We start from the raw sequence: 13,063 nt of genomic DNA on the forward strand, positions 1-13,063 counted from the left end.
TTCTCCCAAAGCATGGGACAAACAGAAGAGTCCCCTGACATAGCCCTGACCATGCCGGGAATATCATCTGGGAATCACCATGCAGTAGGAACATACCAGCACCACCAGCAGCGATAATTGTAGTCTGGTTTCCAAAAGTCTGAAGAGCAACTTGCTTGACCATCCCTGCATGGGAGCGAGACACAACAATCCTTGGCGTCTTCTCATTGTAGGAAGACCGGGCTTTTACATTTGAACCACCATCTACCATTGCCCAGGCTGAAAAGGAAATATCATAGCCATTAATAGTACTGAAGGTCTAAAATACAAGTTGTTCTCTTTGGAATTCAAAGTACCAAGTGACTGAAAACATGTCCTCATTTATGGAATTATTTTTTTCCAAAACAGAGAGTATTCCCAAATAAATATCCTGCACGATAACCTCTATCTCGAAGTCTGATCCTTGGGGAACCCAACATGTGGCATAAGCACAATGAACTTACCTGGATAATTCAAACTTGAAATTTGTTTTTTCTCCTTTACTACCTCTACTTCAGATACACTCATGGCTTCCATTATGTGCCTACTGGCTCAATCTAAGTGGCTTTATAAACAACAACAACAAAAAAAGTTATATTTACATATCTTTTTTATTAAGGAATAGAAAAGGAAAAATAGAATAAAATTTTGCAAGGAAGGAGACCCCAGAGATGGCTTGAGATGTTTTCCTGGATTTGGAAGTTTTCTTCCCTATCAAACTAGACAACAAAACAAACAACTTAGAATTATCCCAATTAGATTGTTCTGCTAGCAGTCACTCACTATGGGACATAATATAATCCACTAATACTAGTCATGAAAGCAGGCACATCACCAGCTTATTCCTGGCTGCTGAAAAAAAGCTACGCACCATCTGGGTTTCTAAGTTCCCCAAGGATGAATCTCCTAGTCTCCTCTCCTATCTCCTGAAAATCATGTACAGCAATAAGGAGAGCCAGTGTACACACCCATGATCCATACCTACAGAGAAAGCAGGAGACAGAGGAAAACTAAACACAAATAGGTGAGAAAGGAGGGCAGGAAATACCACACACCAAGAGAAAAGAACAGTGCTGACCCAGTGTGCGGATTACAGCATGGGCTTCACAGAGGTGCCCAGAGGTTGGAGAACTCTTAGCGGTGGGAAAACTCAGACAATATCGACCACGATTTCTTCCCAGAAGAAAAAGGTCCCATCTAAAATGGGAACTACTGAAAGTAGGCCCAAAACCTGGCAAAGCATTCAGAGGCTTGGAGAAGACCTGGGATCAGTAGTGTGGGCTAAGATTCAGGTGATGATACAGGCCATCCTTTGGGGTAAGGCAGCAACCAGAGCTGAAGAGAAGAACGGTTTGAAGCTTTGAGCCTTAGTGAAATGAGATTTGATCAAAGACAGAAGAAATCCGAAAGCAAAACAGGATGCCTGATAATCAGATAAAGTCTTCCCCACACTAATAGAAAAGAAAGCTCCTGAAAGGCGAATTATCCAAATCCCCTTCTTGCTCCCATGTAACAACCAATCCCCCAGTAATTGGCCCAAACACGAAAAAGAAGTAAAAAGCTACAATGTCCACTGAAAAATATAAACATAAAATGCAGATTAAAACACTTCAGGATAGTCAAAAATTTCCACGAAGCCGAGAAAAACTATGAATTGCTCAAACAAATAAGCAGGGAGGATATTTGGTGTAGCAGTTAGGACATCTCTTGGGATGCCTGCATTCTATACCAAAAGCCTGGGTTTGAGTTCTGGCTCCACTCCTGATTCCAGCTTCCAACTAAGGAACACCCTGGAAAGCAGAGAGCTGTGGTTCAAGTGGCTGGCCTTCTGTGATCCATGTGGGAATTCTGGATTGCGTTTCTGACTTGGCCCAGCTCAGGCTGTTTTGTATATCTGAGGAGTAAACCAGCAGATTAAGGATACTTGTTTTTCTTTCTCCCTGTCTTCCTACCCCTTTCTCTCTCCTCTTATTCTCTCCTCTCTATGTCCCTGCCTTTCAAATAAAATAAAATTTTTAAATAAAAAAAAAACAAGCAATATGAAAGAAAGCAGCAAGACTTAGAAAAGTTGGCCAAATTTGATAGGAAGATGTGAAACAGGAATTGATATAACACACACACACACACACACACACAAAAAGAATTAAAAAAAAAGGACAAAATCACTGTAGACTTAGCACTAAATTACAGGATAAATAAAGGACAAAAGACCTGTTCAGAAGTAAAGCAAAGAGAAAAGTAAAAAGTGAAACAATTAAGCAGATAAAAGAAATCAGACAGAAAGTGATGGATACGCAAGCCAGTGAAAGGGTCAACATATGTATGTAAGCAGTTCCTGAAAAAGAAAATGAAATTTATACACGGAACTAATCTTTACAATTACAGCTCCAGGAAATGTCCCTGTAATAAAAGAGGACCTAAATGTTTACACTGAGAGATGTACTGGGTATCTGGGAATCTGCCCAAAATGTCAATTCTTGTATTCTTGACAGAAAAATTCTGATGTATCTCATAGTTTTCGCTATTTAAATTCTTTGCCATTTTTTCTGTGCAAAAAAACTAGCCATTCAGGTTGATATTAGCCTTTTTGCCAACAAGATTCAACACACACACATATATGCAAATGCACACACCAGCTCAACAGTTTCTACAAGTTAATTAAGATAAAGGAGTGTACAGTGGGTTGAAGAGTGTTCTACTGAAATTCATGTCCACAAAGGACCTTCGCAGTTGACCTCATTCAAAAATAGGGTTGTTGCATATGTAATTAGTTAAGTTGAAGTCACACTGAATTAGGGTGGACCCGAAATCCAATGACTGATATCCTTATAAAAACAGTATATGAGATGAATATGTGAAGACAGAGGCACAAGAAACTGGAATAATGTGACTACAGACCAAGGAATGACAAGCATGTCTGGGGTGCTTTCTTTTCCTCTGTCTCCCTACCACTCTGCCTTCCAAATAAATAAACAGTCTAGAGCCACCACAAACTGAGAGGAAAGGTTCTTCCCCTAAGCCTACAGAAAGATCCTCTGGATACCAGATTAAAATTCTGTTGTTTATGTCACACACTAAGACACTAATACATGCATGCCAAAGACTATGTAATGAGCCAAGTTGTCTTTCAAGACTCTCGAAAACAATTTTTAACATGTACTCAGGTAGTATTTATGCCCATAAGCTAGGTCTCCTGAAATGACTGATTAATCAGTTGGAGGGCAAGCTTTCGCTAACCAAGTGATAACTGAGAGAGCCTTAGTAAAAGCAGTTATTTACATTGAATAAATCTGTGGATCTAAATGGAAATCAAAGATGGGAACTAAATGGAAGAATGAAATGTGATGTCATCTCATGGTTGATTGCTATGAGCAAGAAGATACCATTTAATTGTTGCTTATAGTAAAGAATCAACAGATAATGTCAAAAGGAAAGGATTATACAACAGTATCAAAAGAAAGGATATAAAAAGTTAATGTGTTAATAAAAGTGAGCAATAAAAAGAACAAATTTAACTTCAAAATAATAACTGTATGCTGTTTGAATATATAAAAACCTTTAATTCATATGGATATTTTTAAAAAAAGTCTTCAGGGCTGGTGCTGTGGAGTAGCGGGTAAAGATGTCACCTGCAGTGCTGTACTCCATATGTGTGCTGATTCTAGTCCTGGCTGCTCCTCTTTCAATACAGCTCTCTGCTACGGCCTGTGAAAGCAGCAGAAGACAGCCCAAGTCTTTGGGCCCCTGCACCCGCGTGGGAGACTCAGAAGAAGCTCCTGGCTCCTGGCTTTGGATGGGCGCAGCTCTGGCCATTGCAGCCAATTGGTCAGTGAACCAGTGGATGGAAGACCTCTTTCTTTCTCTCTCTCTCTCTCTCTCTCTCTCTCCCTTTGCCTCTGCCTCTGCCTCTGCCTCTGCCTCTAACTCTGCCTTCACATAAATAAATCTTAAAAAAAAAAGGCAAACTCTTCTCTGAAAAAACATTTGTTTCCCCTAGAGGTGGTTTACATCCCATCTTCTTACTTTGAAAACTGGTAAATAATGGAAAAATTAAGCATTTATACTGCCTTTTTAGAAGAAATAACATTTCAAAATAAATTCATAACTCCATCTGATGTAGAAATTTTTCTACAGAACTTCATCTAATATACATAGAAAACACAACAGAATTAGAAAAATCTCATTATACAACATCTTTAATAGATATTAGCACTATCTCATGAAAGGTTTTATAGAAAAAAGACTTCAAATGACACCAAAATATTTCTCCAGATTGCCTGCTGATAACAAGAAATCAAACAACTTATTCACTTGAAAGATTTGGTCATGACCACATTAACCATCTGAGTACCATTAATGAATGGTGAGACAAAGATATTCTTGTATGTCACATAACACACTGCAGCAGGAAGTACATAATGCACACCTACAACGTATTCTTGAGAGAAAAATTCATAAACTCAATCCAATCAAAGCTTCAAATCTAATTTGCATATTTTAGGAAAAAGAGGATATAAAACAAATTAAATGATACCCTGAGGAAACAATCACACAAATCTAAAAGGCAGAACATTCCACAGGAGAAACAACCTGTTCTCAAAACGTGAATCTCATGAGAGGAAAAGTGGTCCTGGAGGATGTTCTAGATTAAGAAATTTAAAATAATCAAACAACTATAAGAAATGTTTGTGTCTTGGCAGCTCATGACAAGAGCCTCGGGTGATTACTGACATCATAAATAAGTGTGTCAATTGTTAACAACAGGAATCACTGTGCATGTATTCCCCATGTACGATCTCTGTCCTTAATGTGTTGTACTATGCTAATTAATGGTAAATCTAGTCTTCAAACAGTACTTTATACTTTGTGTGTCTGTGTGGGTGTAAACTGTTCAAATCTTTACTTGATGTATACTAAGTTGATAACTAAAAATGAATCTTGATGTGAATGGGATGGGAGAAGAAGTAAGAGATGGGATGGTTTGCGGGTGGGAGGGTGGTTATGGGGGGGAAAACCACTATAATCCAAAAGTTGTAGTTTCAAAATTTATATGTATTAAATAAAAGTTCTTAAAAAAATAAATTCTCTTTTAAAAAAAAGGGGGGGGGGCCAGCGCTGTGGCTCACAAGGCTAATCCTCCACCTTGCGGCGCCAGCACACCGGGTTCTAGTCCCGGTCGGGCGCCGGATTCTGTCCCGGTTGCCCCTCTTCCAGGCCAGCTCTCTGCTGTGGCCAGGGAGTGCAGTGGAGGATGGCCCAAGTCCTTGGGCCCTGCACCCACATGGGAGACCAGGAGAAGCACCTGGCTCCTGCCTTCGGATCAGTGTGGTACGCCGGCTGTAGCGCACTGACCGCGGCAGTCAGTGGAGGGTGAACCAAGGGCGAAGAAAGACCTTTCTCTCTGTCTCTCACTGCCCACTCTGCCTGTCAAAAAAAGGGGGGGCCGGCACCATGGCGCAGGTTAATCCTCCCCCTGCAGCGCCAGCATCCCATATGGGCACTGGTTCTAGTTCCGGCTGCCCCTCTTACGATCCAGCTCTCCGCTGTGGCCTGGGAAAGCAGTGGAAGATGGCCCGGGTGCTTGGGCCCCTGTTCCCGTGTAGGAGACCCGGAGGAAGCTCGCAGCTCCTGGCTTCGGATTGGCGCAGCTCCGGTTGTTGCGGCCCTTTGGGGAGTGAACCATTGGATGGAAGACCTTTCTGTCTCTCCCTCTCACTGTCTGTGGCTCTACCTCTCAAATAAATAAAATCTTTAAAAAAAAAAAGAAGAAAGAAATGTTTGTGTCTTAACTGAGTCTTAGTAGTAACTAACAGCTAAAAAATGCACTTTAGCAACAACTGGGAAATTCTGAGTATCAAGTGCCTTAGGGAATAATTTTTAATTCTTATGTTAACAATACTATTATTATGTAGAAATATTTCCTTAATTTTTAGAGATGAATATTCAGTATATAGGAATAAAATTTTATGAGCCTTGTTAATTGTCTTATAAGTACATGGGCATTTTAAAAAGCAGCACAAATATAAAAACATCATCATCTGTTACAGCTAAAGAAATGTGAGATTATTCATAAAAGGTTTTTTTTTCTTTTGGAATGAGGAAGACAAAAAACCCAGAAACCCTAACATTGTTTATATATGTTCAAAATACAAGGTTTTACTAAGAAGTGAATTTACAATGCTTTATCTGTAGAGGTCAGTCTTGTGCAAGAAAATGAGTACTTAGATACTACTAGAATAATTTTTAGATAAGAATTACTAACTTAATGTTTTTGAAAATGTACTTCTTGTTATATAAATTCAATGCATTCATCTGTAACATCTGGATGGACAAAGTTATTTCAAGTGCCTAAAATAAAATTGCCAATAGTATGCACTTAAATGACTACTGATGATGAGGTAAAAGTGGTAAGGTCAACAGCAGCCATACAATGTGTTTATTTTATTGGTAAGATATGCTAAAAAAGCCAAGTGGAAAATAAAAAGTAGTTGGCACACTGCTGCACAGACTTGACACCATAATTTATTTTTAATAGCTATAAATTTCCACTAATACATTATACTTACTTTATACATTGTTTCTTAAACAGTACTGTTACTGTATAGAAAATGTCTTGAATTTATATACTACTTCATTAAAATACTAATTGAGTATCTCTTGCTTCCAAGAATTTTAACTCAGGCAATTCATTCTAATTAAGTCTGAAGAGAATTTTGATCAGCTTTACTCCAATCACTGCCAACAACAATACTATTTAGTTCCTATTGTAGTCAAGCATAGCTAAATTCTGGTAAATATGCAATACTGTTCCACTGGTACTCTGCCAGCATCAATACAGAGTCTGAATCTGCAAACAGTCCAAAAGGAGGGCACAAGGCAAACAAGTCTTCGATTCAGGGATGGAAGGTCCACCCACACAAACATTTATGGACCTACTTACTCTTTTAGAATGTTTGCTGACTAGCAAGCATTTGTATGTTCCAGCATACTAAGCAAGCAAGCTGCATCATAGAAAAATGGGCACTTTATTACCAACTTGGAAAGACATTTTTGGAAACAACTTGTTCCTAAGTGCTTATTTTAAAGTGTGTAGCCTAGAGGTACTGGGCACATATTATTACAGAATAAGGTATTTTAAAAATGGGCATTTTATTATCCTTATTCTGCCCCCTTCATATGATTAGATGTGGAAAAAAAGACTTAAATGATGTGAAATCTATTTGCCTGCCTAATATCAATTTCTTCTTTATTTTCTTCATCAAGTTTCTCAATTACCTTTGGAGTAGCAGGCTCCATTTGCCACGTGACATCCAGTCAATGAGATGATATAGAGATTCAATGGGCGAGCTTCAACTTACTCTTTTACTTTGGGAAAAAGTCATGATGGCTCTCTACCACTCACATGGTAGACCAGGATATGAGTCCTTGGCTCCTGGCTGACACAGTCTTTTGGGAAGTAAACCAGTATATGGGAGGGCACACATTTGTTCTCTCTCTCTCTCTTTCAAATACTTAAATAAAGTTAAAAAAAAATTATCTGCTGGACCCATCTGCTGATCTAAAAAAAAAGGATAACATCTCTTCCTGTCATGTAGCTATCAAATTCAAATAAGAAAACATTAAATATTGCAAATTGTTGAATACGACACAAAAATTAAGAATTATGGAATTCTTAAGTAGTGTGATACACTAATCTGCATAAAAATCTTGGGGCTGATTCCGCCACTAATTTACCTGGATGACTTTGAGGAATGCACTAAGTTCTTCCGTATCATTTTCTCATCTGTAAAGTGGACGTACTAATTTTAAGTATGAGTTCCTCCCTCATAAGTGACACTGAGTTTACAAGCAAAGCCATACTTCAATATCAACTTTACCCATTTTTCTTGAGTGACAGAAATCCTGAAGTTTAGTCTGCATGAGCCACTATTTCAACAAAGTCTACATTTCCTAGTGTCACTTGTGACTGAGTTCTACCTATGTTTTGATCAATGGGATGTGAAGTGAAGTAATGCATATAAATTACAATTCGAATCCTTAGTGGACATGACCCCCATGTCTCCCTTTCTACCCTCTCAATTGGTGGAATACAGAGGATGTGCCGAGCCATCCTTAATAGTACAGAGAGGGAAGAAAGAGCACAGCAAAGAACCTGCATGCCCAGGGGTCAGGGAGCTGACCTGGGCGGCTCACATACAGGACAGAGAAATAAACCATTTTGTTCAACTTCTTATACATTGATATACATTACAATCAGCTTAAATTACCAGCCTAACCTGTACCCTAACCCTGTCAAGATCAAAGGAAAACATGTGAAAATCACCCATAAGTCATAAAAGGAATTATATGCATATAATTATTTTATTTTTTTAAAGATTTCATTTATTTATTTGAGAGAGAGAGCTACAGACAGTGAGAGGGACAGACATAAAGGTCTTCCATCCGCTGCTTCACTCCCCAAATGGCTGCAATGGCCAGAGCTGCGCCTATTCAAAGCCAGGAGCCAGGAGCTTCTTCCCAGTCTCCCACGTGGGTGCAGGGGCCCAAGGACTTGGGCCATCTTCTACTGCTTTCCCAGGCCATAGCAGAGAGCTGGATCAGAAGTGGAGCAGCCAGGACTAGAACTGGCACACACCTACTGTGCCACAGCACTGGCCCCTACAATTAATCTTAGGGCACAGTATCATAGCAATGTTATAAGCCCTTCATAGCTTTATCAAACTGTCAGCTTCAGAAACTATCTGAGGGGCAGATGTTTGGCATGGTGGTTAAGATGCTTATATCCCACACTGGAGTGTCTGGGTTCCATTTCTGCTTCAGATTCCTGACTCAAGCCTCCTGCCAGTAGACCCTGGGAGGCAGTAATGATGGCTCAAGTAGTTGGGTCCCTACCATTCACACAGGAGATCAGAATTGGGTTCCTGACTTGCAGCTTCAGCCTTGGACACTCCCTGGTTGTCACAGGCATTTGGGGAATGAAACAGCAGATGGTATCTCTATTTGTCTCTCCATCTCTCTGCCTATCAAATAAATATTTTTTTAAAAAAACAGCCATCTGAATTATGAAAAGGAGATACAGGTCAATTAGCAGATATGAGTCTGAAATGCAGAGTCAATACTTAAGTATATATTTAGCCCATCTCAGAGCAGCCTGCATTTGGGATCCACAATTATTTGGCAGAGCAAATAATCTTACAGCATTCAAAACTTAACCTTGTCCCTCTGTTTCTTTCCAACTTGACCACTGGTCTTTTGGTGCAGTGTTGGTCACACCTGAGAAACAATGGGGATGGCTGGAATAAATGACAGCTGAACAGGATGCCAGGTGTGTTAGTTTCCTAGGGCTGCCACAGTAAGTTACCACAAATGTGGCAGCTAACAACAAGAGAAATTGTTTTCTCACAGTTCTGAAGGCCAGAAGTCTGAAAGCCAGGTGCTGGCAGGGTTGGTTCCTTCCAGAGGCTCTGAGAGAGAAGAAATTCTTTTTATTTATTTATTTATTTTATTTTTGACAGGCAGAGTGGACAGTGAGAGAGAGAGAGACAGAGAGAAAGGTCTTCCTTTTGCCATTGGTTCACCCTCCAATGGCTGCCGCACCACGCTGATCCGAAGCCAGGAGCCAGGTGCTTTTTCCTGGTCTCCCATGTGGGTGCAGGGCCCAAGGACTTGGGCCATCCTCCACTGCACTCCCTGGCCACAGCAGAGAGCTGGCCTGGAAGAGGGGCAACTGGACAGAATCTGGCACCCTGACCAGGACTAGAACCCGGTGTGCTGGAGCCGCTAGGCAGAGGATTAGCCTATTGAGCCGCAGCACCGGCCAAGAGAGAAGATATTCTAATACTTCATGCCTAGTTTCTGGAGGCTGCTAACAATCCTTGGTTTATTAAAGGCACTAATTCAATCCCTGCTTCTACCCTCATACTGTCTTATCCCACCTATGTATATCTGTGTTTTTCCTGTTTAAAAAACAGGACACTCATTGGTTTAAGGGCCTACTTAAATCCAGTGTGATTTCATTTTGAAACTTACCTAGCTTTCTGTGTTTTGTTCTACAGAAAGATACGCTGAAGTATTAACCCAGAACCTCGGAATCTGACATTAATTGGAAACAGGATCATCGCAGATGTAATTGGTTAAGATGAAGTTATACTGGAGTAGGGTGAACCCTTAATCCAAACATGACTGGTGTCATTATAGTGAGAGAAGAAACATAGATGAACAAAGACACACAACACAGAAAGAAAGCCATGTGGTAACAGAGGCAGAGAAGCGATATGTTCAAAAGTCAAGGAACTCTATGGGCTGCTGGCCAATTAACAGATGCTAAAAGAAACACACAGAAGGATTATCCTTTAGAGTTTCAGAAAAAACATGGCTTGGCCAACACCTTGATTTTAGACACCTACCCTCCACTGTGAGAGCCTACACTACTGCAGTTAAAGATACAGAGTTGGGGCTGGCATTGTGGTACAGTGGGATTAAGCTGCTGACTGTGATGCCAGCATCCCAAATGAGCTATGATTCCAGTCCCATCTGCTCCACCTCCAATCCAGCTCCATACTAAAGTGTCTGAGGAAGCAGTGGAAGATGGCCCACATGTGGGAGTCCTGGATGGAGTTCCAGGCTCCTGGTTTTGGCCAAGCCCAGCTGTGGCAGCCATTTGAGGAGTGAACCAGGGATGGAAGATCTCTCTCTCTCACTAACTCTGCCTTTCAAATAAATAAATAAATCTTTAAAAAAGTGTAGTTTGAGGATTTTGTTTTTGATTTTTGGTTTTTGTTTTTTAAATTATGATGGCAACCATAGGAAATCAATACAGGGATGGACGTGAATTTGGAGAGGCATTACTCAATCAACTATAACGGGTCTTTAGAGCTGTTTTCAACACTGGCAAAGTGGATATTATTATTTTGTCATCTCAGAAAAGAGTGGAGCCAAGGGCCACATAATCTTTACCCTCTATTACTGATGGGAGTTACCACTTAAAAGTATAACAATTCCCTTCAGATTGTCAGCAATGCTGCTTACACTGCTGTTTCCCTCTCCCTCACAATCCAAATGGAGTGAACTCTTGGCCAGAACTGATCCTATCACTGCTATCTGAAAACCATAGCTGTCCTCTCTGCCAAACTGCAATGTAACAGCTGCAGTGATACCAAAATGGTGTCCCTGTATCTGCTGACATGGGCAAGGCTGTGGGCAAAGCTGCTCCTGAGCTGAATGGGAAGCTCCTTGGCATGGCTTTCCATACCTTCACTCCCAGTGTGACCACCCTGGATCTGAAATGCTACCTGGAGAAAGCTATCGAACATAACTGCATCAAGGAGTCTGGAAAAAAGGGTCTGAAGAAGCTCTGGAGGACGTCTAGGCCTATCCGACGAGTAAGCAGACTCCTGAGGCTTTTTTAGTGAAACCCACTTCTCCAATTTTGATACTAACACCCTTAACTATAATAAAATCAAGCTCATTTCCCCATGACAACAATTTGGCTAGGGCAACTCAAGAGTGGCTCTCAGCAGCCACAAAGAATCCAAAGTACAAGAGCCCTGAACCTCATCCCCAGCAAAAACATTAGATAAACAGGAATTCAGCTATAGGGCAGTTTGTGCCCACTGGTGCCCTCCCACACACTACGAATGTCTCACTTCTTTCAACAATATCTGTTCCCTAAACAGAGTTCAGAAAGCTCTGCTTTGTCATGTATTATCAGTACACATCAGAAAATCTTCACTGTATCTTGGGAAGAGGTGGGGTTAAGGTAATGGAACGACTTCAATAATTAACAAGTTACGCATGTGACTCTGATATGATAGCAAATTGTATCAATAAAATTCAATAACATTAACTTCTGAACACTATTGCCTATGTCATACCTGTATATTCAGAAAAGGGTTTATGTATGACTCCTAGAACAGGTTTACCATTTACAGCTACGCACACCATAGTAGTGACATACTTTCGCAGATCCTCTGTAAGTAAAACAAAACAACACACAGACAAATGTCAAGTAATGTGCATAAATTCAAGATACAATGTTATACCTTATTTCATTCAAATTTTAAGTGCAGGAAGTTTCAGGAAAACAATATCCTCAAGCAAACAATGTTTAGGCATAATAGCCAGTTTAAGGGAGTAGCTAGCAGGTCTCATTCTATAGGCAGATTACCTACATTATTAGCAGCATGTCTTTGGGAAAATGACTTAAATTCAATTTCCTCATCTGTATAATATAAACAATAATTAAGTATTCATCTTTAGGTATAAATTAATTTTTAGTTTCAGTAGTAAGTTTAAAAATCAGATTAGGCAGCTAAAACAGTCCCACTTCACTAAATGTTATAATATGACCAGGCCAGTCTAATTTAGGGAAAAACTTTTTATAAACAAACTCCTTAATATTCCATATTTTTATTATACACTTCTGTAATGCATTACTTATAATTTCAGTTACTTTAAGATATATATCTCTTACATATATATACAAATATATTTCTTACAAATATATGTACATATGTACATACAAATACAAATGTATATATATCTTACATATATATGTATATACAAATACACACACACACACACACACATACTACTTGTGCCTTCTCCTTGATTTCCAGATAGTTGACTACTGATGAGTATTTATGATGGTTCAAGTTCAGTGCATAAACACTAGAACGTAGGGAGCTTACCATATAGTAGAACAAACAAACAGGTAACTTTTACATATTTACCATGAGAAAAGAGAAAACACAAGAATTAGATATCTCAGGGTAAGTAACAACAACAGAGAACTCACAGAAATTAAAACTGAACTAGGACTAGCTAACAAGAATGGAGAGGGGAGGTAGAGAATGTAATACTATTTTCTACCTACTTGCTTTCTGAATACCCAGGATTTACTACTGTGAATTTCAAGGCCATACGGACATGCGATAACCTAAATTCTCCATACCTGAGGTAAATATTATATTCTGGCTGAATAAATTTTCTCAGTAACAGGTATCTAATAGAAAAACCATTTAGTTGCTACTAATAAAAATGTTCC

At 39.6% G+C, this 13,063-nt stretch overlaps 1 protein-coding gene across 1 annotated transcript in view; it reads right to left on the minus strand.

Annotated features, from left to right (window-relative positions):
- The window catches only part of BPNT2 (3'(2'), 5'-bisphosphate nucleotidase 2), a 35,232-nt gene that overhangs the window by 6,443 nt on the left and 15,726 nt on the right, over window positions 1-13,063 (minus strand). The window contains exons 3-4 of the mRNA XM_002710504.6: window positions 11,892-11,987; window positions 97-258 (exon numbers count right to left, since the gene is read on the minus strand). Coding sequence (XP_002710550.3) covers window positions 97-258; window positions 11,892-11,987 — 258 coding nt within the window. The remainder of the gene's footprint in view (window positions 1-96; window positions 259-11,891; window positions 11,988-13,063) is intronic.

The sequence above is a fragment of the Oryctolagus cuniculus genome, chromosome 6 (assembly GCF_051225735.1).
Source record: "Oryctolagus cuniculus isolate XC-2025 breed Fujian yellow rabbit chromosome 6, ASM5122573v1, whole genome shotgun sequence".
NCBI lineage: Eukaryota > Metazoa > Chordata > Mammalia > Lagomorpha > Leporidae > Oryctolagus > Oryctolagus cuniculus.